The sequence below is a fragment of the Rhinopithecus bieti genome, unplaced genomic scaffold, assembly GCF_001698545.2.
Source record: "Rhinopithecus bieti isolate Rb0 unplaced genomic scaffold, ASM169854v2 scaffold_3067, whole genome shotgun sequence".
NCBI lineage: Eukaryota > Metazoa > Chordata > Mammalia > Primates > Cercopithecidae > Rhinopithecus > Rhinopithecus bieti.
In genome coordinates this window covers 286,233-300,980 of record NW_016804208.1, presented here as the reverse complement: position 1 = coordinate 300,980, position 14,748 = coordinate 286,233, and the positions used below count along the sequence as shown (strand labels likewise).

The following is a 14,748-nucleotide window of genomic DNA, read 5'->3' as shown; positions in this document are numbered from 1 at the left end:
TTTGTTCAGTCATGAACAAATGCACAAATTACATCAAGTTGAACTAGAAACATCTCCAGCACAGATACATGAAAGTTAATATCCAACAAAAGCAGGAGGCTATTTAAAATGGCCTCAATTAATGTCATAATTAAATTAAGCAAATTTTGCCGTAATTCTCATATGAATTTGAGAGTTATTTAAAAATATAAATCATCTTCCAAAAGCAATGTCCTTGATAGTGACAAAGATTGAAAGGGGCTGTGGGTGAAGCAATATCAGCCTAGCATCATTACCGGGGGAAGAAAATTCTCTGTCAGCTACACTGCACTCACACGTGGAGGACCAGAGGTCAGCATTAGGTCAGTAGCAAGTCTGACCAACATTCCTATGTTTTCTTAGTTGAATTACTCTTAAAATGTTAAAAAAAAAAAAAAAAAGTAAAGTCCATGTATTAATGTTTTTTGAGGAGGTTTTTTTTTTTTTTTTTTTTTTTAACATTTTCTTGAGAATTGGAAGATATTTGTCTAACGTTACAAATAGTTGACATATTTTTCTATAAAGATTGTGATCCTGAGGAATTATTTCTCTTAGGCAAAGACAGTTTCATGGGTGGAGGTCATCTGTTTTATGTTTTGTAATCTCAAGATTACATTTTAATATCAGGGGCCAGGTCTACTTTGTTCTAACCTATTCCCCAGCTCCTAGTACTGTGCACCCGGCATATAGTAGCCACGCGATAAAAGTCTGTGGAGTTAATAAATCTGGGCCAGGCTCTACATTTCATCAGGGCAACGGAGCGGGACCCTGGGAATGTGTTTTGCTAAGAAAAGGATGCTGGCTTTTTTTCTGACAATGACTACAGTGACCTCTGCTGGTCAGATTTTAGAACTACAATTCAGGATCCGAAAGAAAATGCAATTCTGAAGACTGCAGAGGAGTTTCTCCGCTTTCTTTTCTTAGTCTATACTCCATCATAAAAGGAGTATAACAGAGCTGTATCACTTACGATGCTTAGTATGACTAGGATATGGTGACTAGTAAAACAAGGATAAGTGAACACCTTTTCTTTGGGGTATCTGGGAAGGGTATCGAAAACAAGCAAAACAAACAATAAAAAGAGCACAGTACCAGAAGAACTGGACTCTGACAGACCTTTCTATGACTATCTGTTAGCTAGTAAGCTATTCAGGGTCTACATTCAAGAAAAGTCCAGAATAGGGACCCAGTCAGTGAAATTGCTGTGGTCTGTCAATCTTGTTAATTTTGAAGATTTGTTACTTTTGCTATTTTAAGGGTCAAAACCTTTACACAACTTCCAAAGTCTGTTTTCCTCTTTACACTACCTTCATCTTACCTAGGATAAGTTTATCACCTTATAAATGTACTGTCAGGTAATTGTAATTTTCTTCATAAGAAAAAGAGAAGATATTTGGCTAACTCTTCTTGACTACCTCATTTCTCCGACCACAGACATTTTAGAAGGCTATAGTTACTAACACGGTCCTAGAGTGACCTCTTGCTGCGCAATTGCTACATGAACCTGCAAACTCAGTGTTGGATGCTAGTGAATTGTTAAGACAGAAACCTCCCTGTGTATAAAAGTGTATACACTGACATGCATAACATGAATGTCAAATTAGCTTTTTAATGTCTCTGTACTCTGTAAAGCTATTGGCTTTCCTATTATCAAGCAGTAATAAAAAGAAAATTAATTCTCCAAAGTAAATTCCATGAGCTTGTGGAACGGTCTATTAATTTAACATCTTGGGTTCTGTTTTTAAAAGAACATTTCACTTTCCTAATATTCAGATACATTCTGGATGTAACATGCAGGACTACCGAATAAGCAAGAGAATTTACATTTGAGGAGTGGCCGAGTTCCCTGTGGGGTCCATGATTTGAAATTCCATGGTATCTGAATTTACTTCCAAAGATGGGTTTATGATGTAAAGAATAGTCTTACTGTTTAAGTCCTTTTGGTTAAATTTCTCATGGATAAATTCACCTACAAAAAAGAAATAAATGATTATCATGGGTAATCAAACAAAACATTAAATAAGAGCTAATGAAATTGTATGACTATTTTATTTTAAACACAGCTTTAAAAAACAGTTAAGGTACATTTTACAAAAAGAAATTAGCATTACTGTAACTATCTTAAAACTCAAATGCAACAAGCTTAAACTAGGCATTAAATTGACTGCTTCAGAAATATTTGCCTTAAAAAATATAAAATAAAGAGGAGAATGGAAAGATACTGTAATAAAATTCATAATTCGTTGCCATCTTGTTTAATGATGTATTATGATCATTGTGCTCATAAAGGAGAAATAATATACAATCCAGAGAAATCATTAGGAAAAAAACCAAGAACTTTAAAAAAAAATCTGACATCATTTAGAGTCATTTAGAATTCATGACAGAAGAAAAAATTGGTCACAAATAGGAAACTGGTCCTGACACTGTGTTCCTTTGAATATACGATAATCAGCTGTTGAGAAAAAAATTATAAATAATCAACAGTTGTATATCAGTATTTGGTTCTTCCAGTCAGGATAAATTTAGGAAGGCTCAGCTCCAAACCCTCTTTAGGACCAATATTGATTTATAAACTGCATCTATCAGTAAGCCCTGGGGAGTATTTACCAAATGGGCCTGCACTTAATTAAATTACTCTCTAGCCCTGCCAGCCACTGGGTATTTTAAAATGAGCAATTATAAGGATTAAGGAAGCCAGTACCTGTTGTTGTGTTCTCCAGATGTCCATGTTTTGGGCCTTGTAGAATTTTAAAGACGATCTGATCGTCCTCAGTGTCAGGGTCTGATGCCTTCAACACGCGGGAAGTGATGTAAATCCCATAGCAGCCATTTTTCAGGAGCCCCACTTGAGAAGGGGAATGCAAAAGTGTGATACGAGGAGCTGTTTTGTCCAGTTGGTCCACCTGGATCATCAACAATGACATACAATGTTAGCCAAAGGCCCCTCACCCCCATGCAATGTTGGGCTTTATTGGTTCAACAATGACACACTGTCCCGCGTTTTAGATTCCTTCTACTCCTCATTAGCGGGTTCCTGTTAAAGACTGTGCTGTTCACAACGGCCTCAGCAAATATCACAGTGCTTGGAACAGAGGCCAACTTTCCACTGTAATCCTTGACCCCACTTTATTAATTTATCTATTGCCTGACTCCCACTTAGGAATACAAGTTCCGAGAGGGCAGGCATCAGGTCTTTTACCGCCATGGATTCCCTGTACCTGGCACAGTGCCTGAACCATAACAGAAGCCCAGGAAATGTCTATTAAATTAATATACTAAAATTGACCCAAGAATTCTAGAGCAGACTTCAGGTTAACTCCACAGAAGAACTTCCCCGATTTTCCTGGTGTTTAGTGATTTACAGACACAAAATTGTGAGGGTTTACAAATATATAGAAAAATTTTTTGGCATGTCTTTTTTTCAACTGGCAAAATGTTGAATAAAATAGAGATACCTCAGTAAGGGAAAAGTGAAAGGTGATTATTTCTAGACATTTGCATATTTGTTTCATTGAGGATGAGAGCCGGGTAGCTGAATAAGTGGACTAGATTTGTGAAGATGGTGGATGAGCAATTACTCGTAAGTGAGAACAGAAGTGTAGGTTCAAACACAACAAAGGACTTTGTTCAGTCTGTATGGAGCTCAGTGCATCTTGCATTTGCAAGATGACTGTTGTAGGTTAAGGACAGAGCAGGTTTGGATGGATTAGAACAGATTCACCACTGATACTAGAAAATATGTAAAAGAATTTTCATTCCCCTCACTCCTAATCTCTCGGTTCTTAATTTCATTTACACCAAACTGATACTACTGTAAATCTTACTTTGCCCTAGCAAAGTAAAGAATTCATGTCAATGATAAGACCATGTATATTTTTGTGTATTATGATACAATGAACTACTCTGTAGCTATTAAAAAGAATAAGGGAGAAAATGAATTGATGATGAAAATTTCCACAATTTTGTGTTAACTGAAAACCTGGCAAGTTGCAGAATAGAATTAGAATATAATTATAATACTATTTTTGTTAAAAAATATATATTTATCTATACATAATGTTTGTATAGACATAGGCAAAAGTCTGGGAGATTTGTATAAATGTGTTCATTTGTTTTGGGGTGGGGAAAGATTACAGCTCCTCCTCTGTTTATTTCATAAGAAATTTTGTCACAACCAACCATTTTTTCCTCTCAAATTGGCAAGATTCTTTAAAAAAAAAAAAAACAGAAATAATTATAACTCACGCTGATGAATACGTGAAGAAACAGATATTTTTATATTTTGCTGGTAGGGGTACAAAACAGTGAAAATTTTCCTGTATCTTGCAGAAACAGATATGTATGCAAAAATGATTGGATATATATTCACTAAAATACTACTTATAAAAGCAATTTACAAAAAGAATAAAAAGTCCACCAGGGGATTTATAAACCATCTCCACCTGAGACTGAGTTCCAAGCAGCCTTTAAAAATCATGCTACCAGGAATATGATTAGTTATCAAGAACTATCAGGAATAGTTGATGACAAAAGGAAATGTTTAAAACACATGAAGATGGAAACAGGCAGTATGCATAAAAAATAGTGTATATAATATCATCTCATTTTTAATTGAACAAAATAAAAGAATGGAAGAAAGCTCCCAACAATAGTTTTTGGAGTGGTATGGTCGTCAAGAATTTTTTTTCTTGTAGTTTATGAATTATTTACAATACATACTTATTTTATAAACCGAAAAAGCAACAAACATTTTCAAAAGTCACAGTCATTCTTCTCCTCTCCTGAAGAGTATGGGTGGCAACTTTCAGAGCAGTGAGGTTGGGTGTCAAATTGTCATTGTGGCCTGTGAGGGAAGAAGCTCCCACAACCATGTGGCCAGTAAGAGAGATGGTTAGTGGAAGAAGAGGAAAATTAAAGTACTTCTAAGCCATATAAAAAATACCCAAAGTTGATACTAAATGAATAGTTGAACGTAGGATGGTTGTTTTATTTTGGTTTTGGATGTTATAATTCCTTAAAAATGAAAGTGTTACAAAAGTAATAAATGCCTACTGTGATCATGTGTTTTTAAAAAAACATCTAAACTCTAGCAACACGGTCCCGTCATGTCTCTGGTCACATTAAAATATATCCTAGGTCTTATTCAACTTCTAGCTTTGTCAAAAGTAGATCTTCTGGCTCAGTACACCAGAAACATTTTTAAATATTGGGTTTCTAGATTTTTTTAAAAGAAAGCTCTATCCTTTGATAACTTGTGTTGTATTTACAGGAAATGCACAGAAAGCAATGTCATGATGTTTTTCTCCCTCACCTGACCCCTTTAAAGGAGAAGTACAGGTTGCATCAGTTGCAATAATTTTGATCAGACAGAAAAGATTTCCTACAAAATGAATGTCAGGTTGTGACTGTGTCAGTTAAATACATCTGTGTTTTGCAGTAGTTTGGCCCTCAATTACTCAGGTACCACCAGAAAAATAGTTTACCCATAGTTGGGAGACTTATTTGGACCAGTTTACCACTCAGTGGCGGTCAACATCCATATTGTCTTGGCAGAAAAAGCTCCTGAAGGCAAGATACTGAGGGCGTCATCCCTCCTCCACTGCTGGTGGGTTCAGTCACTTTCTAAAGGCTCTCGACTTCTCTGCTCAAAGAGACTGAGGGTTCTGGGGAATTACGGGAGGAAGTTTGAAGCTTACCTTGTGGGGTTTTACACATAAGATGATTGCTTTGTTGTATTTTTTTTTTTTGCCAAGAAAGCCTTATACTTTTGACAAAAAAAAAAAACCAAAAAAAAAAAACATTTACCAATATGATCCACATTTTCCTATGAGCCCTATTTCAGCTATTAAATTTCCACAACTTCCAATAGATAACTCTCTTATAATAGCCATGCTCTTTAAGATGAGTGTTGGTGTTGGGAGAGACCTGATTCAAGTTCTGGTACTTTCCCCAATCTCCATCCTCTTTTCCATCTGTGCTATGGAGTGTAGGAAGGAACTGTGACGTCTACACTCAGAATTTATAACTCATATAAATTTGCAGCCAAAGAGACCCTGAAAAGTATCCCTGGTGGGACAGTACAGAGACAGGTCTCAACCTAGGTTAGGGAGTTAGGAATAAAAAAAAAAAAAAGACACTAACAGACTGAAAAGGGAATGTGACTAAGATCAATTAAAACATATGATTAAAAATAAAAACAATAATTTTAATACAAAGTGCTTCTTACTGTGTCCACGATGTCAATATCTTCTTTCTTCTCCCAGTGCATCATTTCATTGCATTTTCTGGACCTCCTGACTGCCAAGGACTTATCCAGCACCCACTCTATGCTCTCAAGGCTTCCCTCATAGATAGACTCTGTGAGGCTTCATTTTATGTGTCAACTTCACAGGGTGTGTTTTAGATGCGATTAACGTTTACATCAGTAAATTTTGAGTAAAGAGATCACTCTCCGTAATGCAAGTGGGCTTCAACCAATCAATTGTAGGCCTTAAAAGACTGAAGTCCCCCCAAAAGGAAGGAATGTTGCCTCCAGACTTCCTTTGGGCTAAAGATTGCAACGTTAACTCCTGCTGAAATTTGTAGCCTGTAATCCCAGCACTTTGGGAGGCCGAGGCGGGCGGATCACGAGGTCTGGAGATCGAGACCATGCTGGCTAACAAGGTGAAACCCCGTCTCTACTAAAAACAATACAAAAAAAATAGCCGGGTGTGATGGCAGGTGCCTGTAGTCCCAGCTACTCGGGAGGCTGAGGCAGGAGAATGGCATGAACCCGGGAGGCGGAGCTTCCAGTAAGTCAAGATGGCGCCACTGTACCCCAGCCTGGACAACAGGCAAGATTCCATCTCAAAAAAAAAAAAAGAAAGAAAGAAATCTGTAGCCTGCCAACCTGCCCTGTGTATTTCGGACATGCCAGGCCCTAAAATTGCATGAGCCATGAGCCAATTTCCTAAAATAAATGTCTCTTTGTCTCTTTCTTTTTCTCTCTCTCTCTTTCTCAGAGCAACGGAAAAATGTAACTATTTTACTAGTCAGAAAGTATTCTGAAGTGAGAGATAAATTTTAACTATTTTGTGTTTGGTGAGAGTGTGTAGAAGAGGGTGAATTACTTCCAAGGAGAGTAGATTCAAGGGTTTGAGAGCCAGAATACACTTGATGTGTTTTGACTTAAAAAAGAAAAACACATTATGCCCTCCAGGAATCCTTGTAATAGTAAACAAATGTGGCAGTGTAGTGTCATAGAAAGGACACAGAATTTGGGATCAGAAAGACTTGAGGTCTTTGTGTGTATTTGATCAAATTATTTAACTCCTGAACTTGTATCCTCATCTATAAAATGTCAATAACAAAACTTGCTTCATATGAGTTTTATGAGAATCAAATAAGATTTATGTGGAGTGGGTCTGGCCTGCAGTCATTAACTGCAGTCATTACAGTTTTGCAGTGGTGCTCAGGCATCACAACTCTTTGTGGTGGATTGTTAAGCCAGCATTTATTTTAAACTCTGCAAGAGTAGAGGGTGCAGGGATCAGAAGACCTGCATTCTAGTCTCAGCTTCAGACTACTCAGGCCTGTAGTCATTAACACTACTGCAATTGCTGCTATTATTACCCTCATCATTATTACATGTGTAATAGTGTAAAGATGCTGCCTTGTAAGTGTCAACATCAAATATGTTTCAGGCCATATGCTACTGCTTTGGATACCTAATCCTATTGAATTCTCACCACAATGCTGTAGGCATGTTTTTCAAAGAAGGAAAAGTAGATTCAGAAGAGTGAATGAATTCTTTAAGGTCAGACAGTTAATACATTGCAAAGCAGAAATTCAAACCTAGGTCTGTCTGGCTCCAAAGCCCACAGCTTTTGCTCCTTTCTGTGCTACCATCGACACTCACAGTCAGTCATTAGCACCTATGTGGGCACCATATCTCTTTCATTCACATTAATATGCTGTTTGTGCTGTAGATGCATAATCTGTATTTGAATTAAAGAGGAAAGGAAATTAAAACATAGTTCTTGTCCAGGCGTGGTAGCTCACACCTGTAATCCCAGCACCTTGGGAGACCGAGGCAGGTGGATCATTTGAAGTCAGGAGGTCGAGACCAGCCTGACCGACATGGTGAAACCTAGTCACTACTAAAAATACAAAAAAGTTAGCTGGGCATGGTGGCACATGCCTATAGTTCCAGCTACTTGGGAGGCTGAGGCAGGAGAATCGCTGAAGCCTAGGAGGCGGAGACTGCAGTAAGCCAAGATCATGTCACTGCACTGCAGCCTGGGTGACAGAGCAATACTCCGTCTAAAAAAAAAAAAAGTTCTTAATGTCACTGTTTTCACATCTCTGGCAGATGAACTGTGTTTTTCATACTTACCTGAATGGTGAATAAAACAGGTTCTTCCCACACTCTCCCATTCACAACAAAGCCTTGGTTTGTCCTGTCTGTGGCCATGAAAGTAAAGCAGTCAGTCTGGGAGTCCCCTCCTGAGTGCCGATAGGCCACATTCCTGCTGTCCACATCCTGCTGGGTGAAATTGTGTTGAAGTAGCCCTGTTCCCCACAGGTAGAGCTGGCCATGCTGGGGGAGCTGAACCAAGAGGAAGGTGAGATTCTCCGCAGCTGTGTCAGGGTCGGTCAGCTGAAGGAGGTCAGGGGAAAGCAGGCCCACGGCCCCCTGGGCCAGTCTCAACCCCTTGTTCCTGGTTACCACGGGCAGGGCTCTGTCCACAGTCTCCAGTGTGATCTCAAACACCCCATGCTCGGTCCGCAGTCCATTGCTGATGATGAATCTGGCAAAGAGAGGCAAGGCAGCCTTCAGCATGGATTCTTGTGTCACCATCTACTGGAATGAAACGATAACAATACACACCTTTACTGTATGTCGTGTTGTGACTCAAACGAAAAATCAAGGGCAGATCTTGCAGAAGAATCCCTATCATTAAACCAGTCACTAGAGTAATGCATAAATGGACCATTCTACACCCAAGAATATTTTCCCAACAACATTAATGATAGACCCATGTGATACAACAGGGGAATTCTGACAATCCTATTTCTCAGGCTCATCAGTGCTTAATGTGCCTTGCACCACATAAAAATTTCACATCCAATGAGACTCATCATATGAATTTGAAGAGTATACCCCCTTTATTTATTTATATTTTTTCAATTTTTTTTTCATGGGTGTGTAATAAAGTTGTAAGTCTGATAACTGGATTGAATTTTGCTAATTCATTCTACTCATATGTTTTTATGGTAGATTTCCTAATAGCAGATCACATTTCTCAGACATGTAATCTCACTTAAATCATCTTCCCCTTCCAGACCTCATTTCCACAGCTCTGAAAAATGAATGGGATGGACCAGAAGATCATTAAGTACCACCCAACTCTAAAATATTATGGGAGGCTCTAATCTCTTAGTTTACATGTGCTTCTGTACTTTCTCCCTGTAAGATAGGTGAGAGTTATGCTACACAAGGATTATTTTCCTGCTTCAAAGAAAGGTTCAGAAAGTTGGTGGGAGATCATAAGGCAGGTAGGAGATGAAGCTGAGACTAGAATGCAGGTCTTCTGATCCCTGCACCCTCTACTCTTGCAGAGTTTAAAATAAATGCTGGCTTAACAATCCACCACAAAGAGTTGTGATGCCTGAGCACCACTGCAAAACTGTAAAAAGAAAGCTGAAATGATACGCATTTGAGATAAGCAAAATCTTTCTTATAGTCTTACATTTGTGATACCATAACGTGCTTTTGATTATATTGATCATGAAATCACATTCTACTGAAGACAGTTTCACAATAACACTGATTTAAATGATCTTTGTAGCATTTCAACATGTAATTTTATTTTAATAAGAATTAAGAGTATCATGAAATTATGCAAAGAAGGCACAATATTAAAACTCCAAAAAGTTAGGAAATCATTACTATCAAATGGGACTGACAAATTCACTGTACACCAAAGAAATGTACTTAGAAATAATCAGAGTTGTGTCTTATTAGCTTTTCTCCATGTACCATAGTTGCTGGAAATATTCGTGGAGGATGGACTCTTCTACTCCACTGATACAAAAGTCTCTAAAATAATGTTTTGTAGAATATATAAATTAATATAACATTTTATGTATAAATTGTATATACCTATATAAATTGTATATTTTCTTTGGTGCTTCTTTTTTAACTAGAGAAGTTATGGCATTTATATTTATTTTACAAATCTGGCAGATTTGAATAACAGTCTCCTTATTCTTTGTGAAATGTGTCTTGTCCTTCGGGGTTTGAGCATGGATCCTTTTAAGTATGAAGAAATCTGAAACCAGATAGTGTGAGAGCAATTAGTCAACCAGCCTGCCTGCGACCACAGACTTGGGGAAGGCAGTTAGACAAAAAGTAAAAAGAGATGAGTTTGGCTGAGTACTGATATTGCTTTGAAGGCTATGCTGAAGTTTTTTAGTTTTCTAATTATCTAGTTAATAAGACTGCCGACAAGGAAAACATGTCTGATTTGATGCAAAGAAAAAGAAATATATGTCCAAAAAGTTAAAACTGCTAAATGAAATACAACAAATAAAGTATACTTTGACATTTCACACACCTAGACTTGTAAAGAACGAAACCTGATACATTTCCCCCATAGCAGCATTTTTTTACAGTTTGTAAAGGTATTCAATTACCTTTAGAATTATAGATTGAGCAAAATCACATAGTTTCCTTAAAACAACCCAATCAGTTTTCCTTTCGTGAAATTAAACCTTTGATAAGTATATTTTTAACAAATTGGGCAATTTCATCACTGAATCATGAGGTATTTATAAAATCAATTATTTATTTTAAAAAAGATGCCAGTGCAGTGGCCCATGCATGTAAACCCAGTACCTTGGTAGGCCGAGGCAGGCAGATGGCTTGAGTCCAGGAGTTTGATACCAGCCCGGATAACATGGCAAAAACCTTTCTCTACAAAAAATACAAAATTTAGCTGGGTGTGGTGGTGCGTGCCTGTAGCTCCAGCTACTAGGGAGGCTGAGTTGGGAGGATCACTTCATCCTGGGAGGTCGAGGCTACAGTGAGCCATGAACGTGCCACTGCACTCCAGCCTGGGCAACAGAGAGAGACCCTGTCTCAAAGAAAAAAAAAAAAAGAAAGAATAAAGAAAGAAGGAAGGAAGGAAGGAAGGAAGGAAGGAAGGAAGGAAGGAAGGAAGGAAGGAAGGAAGGGAAAAGAAAAACGAAACGAAAAGAAGAGAAAGGAAAGGAAAAGAGGCCAGGCACGGTGGCACATGCCTATAGTCCGGACACTCTGGGAGGCTGGGGTGGGTGGAGCGCTCGAGCTCAGGAGTTTGAGACCAACCTGGGCAACATGGCAAAATTCCATCTTAAAAAAAGAAAAATAATTAAAAAAAAGAAAATAAAGGAACCTAGAAAATATGTCTGTTCTTCAAACTTTTACTTAGTCACCTTCACAGTTTCAAAAGTAAATTGATACACATTTTTAGGTATAAAATTATGCTTTATTTCTCAGGCAGAGCCTGAGAACAGAGTTATGCCTTTATTCTATTGTTTTTCTGTTACTTTTTCATATTCCCCCCAGATCCTATCATTTCACCCACGATAAAATAAGAAGGAGGCTAGGTGCTCCCTCAGTGCCTCCAAGTTCCCTTTTTCCCATTTTCCCCCTCCAGAAATATGTTTCACACCTCTCATTCTACTCTGTTTCACAAATAAACTGGCTCTCTATTCCTTACCAGATCCCTATATCAAATGTGCTCTGTGGAGAGGGTTAAATCAGCCATTGGTACGTTAGTGTAAATGTTAGCCAAAGGACGTGTATTTTTAGCATTAGCATTAATTGTAGAGCTACAGACATTGTGCACTATTAAAAGTTTGTCAAATATCAGCAGAGAAGGAAGAAGAAAGAAGGGGAGAGAAGGGACCAGGAGCAACAAAGCCAAATGCAAGCTTGAGTGAGTGCCAGGGACTCCATCAGAGGTAGCCATCTTGAATATCTAATTCTGACTTTCCTCTCTGGAGACTGAATTGCAAAAATGCCTGATGGGGTCCTCAAAGCTCATCTCAGGATGGCCACATCTACTCGATGTGTGCATGGCCTCTGTGAGGTCACTGAAGTTGTCTTATGATCCAGGCTGTCCATCTCAAACCCCTCCCTGCTGGATGATCGCGATCTGCCCATGTTGGAAACAGGCAGCCTGCCATCAGACAGATGGGAGTGAGGGCATGCGGGCCACAGACCACAGAAGAGTAAGAAATATGTTTTCTGAGGCCAGTGCTCCCATCTGGGACACCAAGGCAGCTGTCTGTGCTGACCTAAAGCTAATAAGCCAGGGGTGAAAATGATGCAATTTCTAAACATGACTGCATCAAACACATCATTCCACTTTCACAAGTAACAGTGCAAACTACTCACAGGCAGAGAGGCATCATCAGAGAGAGGGACAGAGTGAATGGTTACAGTTGAGTTCCCGGTCAAAATAAAGCTAGCAGAACAAGTCAAACAAGGTCAGTGCTGTTCATGTCTGGAAAAGCTGACCGATCAGACGGTCTTCCAAATATCCCCTCCCCTAAATCCTCCAAATATATTCTCAAGGTTTAAAACCTTAAAGCCATTGCTATGCTGGTATCCATTCTGAGGTGAAGAAGTTGGTGGTAGCAGCCCTTCTGTGGGTCCGTTTTGTTTAATTTCCCTTATTACATCCCCCTGAGAAGAGATGCAGCCAAGATGACCACTGTTCTCATGAAATTTGGAGAATGACTCTCAGATTTGACTGGGGTGCCTGCCTGGTCTGATTTCACCATTACCACGGTGCTTTCAAGCTTTCTGCATTGCCTGGCAATAGAGTTGGCTGAAGAAGCTGCCATCTGTCATGGCATTTAAGAGATAAAAATGGAATCATAAATAGCGCCAGCTCCTCAGAAAAAAAAAAAAAAAAAAGTCCAGCCGGCATGTCAAAATGGAGGACATTAGCATGTTCTCTTAGTACCCGGCTGCCAGCAGCTGAAGTCAGCTTGCTAATCACTCGGTGTCATCTGTCCTAGAACATGCTGCCAAATCTTTCTTCCAGGCCAGCAGCACCAAACAATGCAGGAGAAATTTATGATTCACAAAATATTTTTGCAGAAGGTAAAATCTGACTATTAAACTCCCCCATTTAATTAATGCTGCCATAGCTTACATTAAAAGGGAAGGGGGAAAATCCTCTGCCACAGAATTTATCTCTTCTACCCAGCCAAATTCCTTGCCAAATTTAACAGCAAGCAACATAAATTTAGGTGATTAGATTGGTTGCATATATTTAATTTTTAAAAAGCACCATGATCACACTTTCATTAAAACAGGCTTTCAGCTTTGGTTTAGCGCCACTTGACAAACAACATAGCAGTCCGTGATTGGGTTAGTGAAATGACAAGATTAAAATTCGGGTCTTGGGCAGATGCTAGGCTCTTCCATTATAAATATGTAAAACTGCTGGCCAAATATCAGAATGACACATTGAGGAGGTTCCTTCGCACAAATGCATATTCTCCACAAATTTTTAGTACAACGAGGTATAATGGAAAGAACCTTCCACTGGAAATGAACTCTGAGCCCCAAATTCAGCAGTGATACTCAGTTATATCAGTTTAGGTGACTTCCTTTGCCTCTTGGAACCTTGGTTTTCTCATGTGTAAAATGGGAACACTACTGCATCTCTCGCAAGGTGGTAGCATAAGGCTTAAGAAAAATAACGTACAAAAAAGAGTCCAGGACATTCTCTGGTGCATTGCAGGTGTTCAGGCAATGCTAGATTTCCTACGTGTAAATAAGGGATTGGACCAAATCAATGCTTTTCAGCCTTTGTTGTTTATTTTCTCCCTAAAACCTTGTTTCCTAATCTTGAGTAATTGACACCATATTTTTGCCTTATGCCTGTACTATGTGTACTCTTATTATTTACTAGTTTGCTTTCTATCAATTCAATTTTTAACTTGAATCAATGTATTTGGTTAAAAGGAAACATTTTAACTACTAAAACTGAATATTAGCAAGCACAAAAAATTTTTCTTATATTTAGTTTTATAGTATTTATAGTATTGTTTTTAGTGTCAACACTCACATACTCACACACAACACACACACCTAAGTTCTATCAGTACATGGGGCTGAAGGCCCCAGAACCTCAATCTCTGGGAGGCCCTAAAAAGGCTTCTATAAATTCTTTCTTTTTTTTTTAAGATGGAGTTTTGCTCTTGTTGCCCAGGCTGGAGCACAGTGGTGCCATCTTGGTTCACTGCAACTACCGCCTCCCGGGCTCAAGCGATTCTCCTGCCTCAGCCTCCTGAGTAGCTGGGATTACAGGCGCCCACCACCACTCCCAGCTAATTTTTTGTATTTTTAGTAGAGACAGGGTTTCACCATGTTGACCAGACTGGTCTCCAACTCCTGACTTCAGGTGATCCACCAGCCTTGCCTCCTAAAGTGCTGGGATTATAGGCGTGAGTCACCACCCCAGTCTCAACTTCCATAAATTCTTGAGGCTCCTCAGAACATATTCAGAACAACAGACCAGACCAGACCATTGATGGCTAGTCCTGACTGCATTAGAATTACCTGAAGATATCTTTCAAAAATACAGATTTCTGGGCCTGAGACTGGACTTACCAAAGTTGCCTCACTGGGGTAAGGCCCAAGAATATGCATTTTGTAGTTCTCTCTGGCAATTATCTGAGGAT

At 38.8% G+C, this 14,748-nt stretch overlaps 1 protein-coding gene across 13 annotated transcripts in view; it reads right to left on the bottom strand.

Annotated features, from left to right (window-relative positions):
- FREM1 (FRAS1 related extracellular matrix 1) overlaps positions 1-14,748 on the bottom strand; it is a 178,862-nt gene that overhangs the window by 34,376 nt on the left and 129,738 nt on the right. For 10 of the 13 annotated variants that reach the window (XM_017867169.1, XM_017867168.1, XM_017867166.1 and 7 more), the window contains 3 exons: positions 8,396-8,810; positions 2,723-2,924; positions 1,843-1,987 (listed from right to left, as the gene is read on the bottom strand). In XM_017867169.1, coding sequence (XP_017722658.1) covers positions 1,843-1,987; positions 2,723-2,924; positions 8,396-8,810 — 762 coding nt within the window. Of the gene's footprint in view, positions 1-1,842; positions 1,988-2,722; positions 2,925-8,395; positions 8,864-12,445; positions 12,489-14,748 lie in introns of those variants that run through there. The other 3 variants (XM_017867177.1, XM_017867175.1, XM_017867176.1) reach the window with 3 other exon arrangements.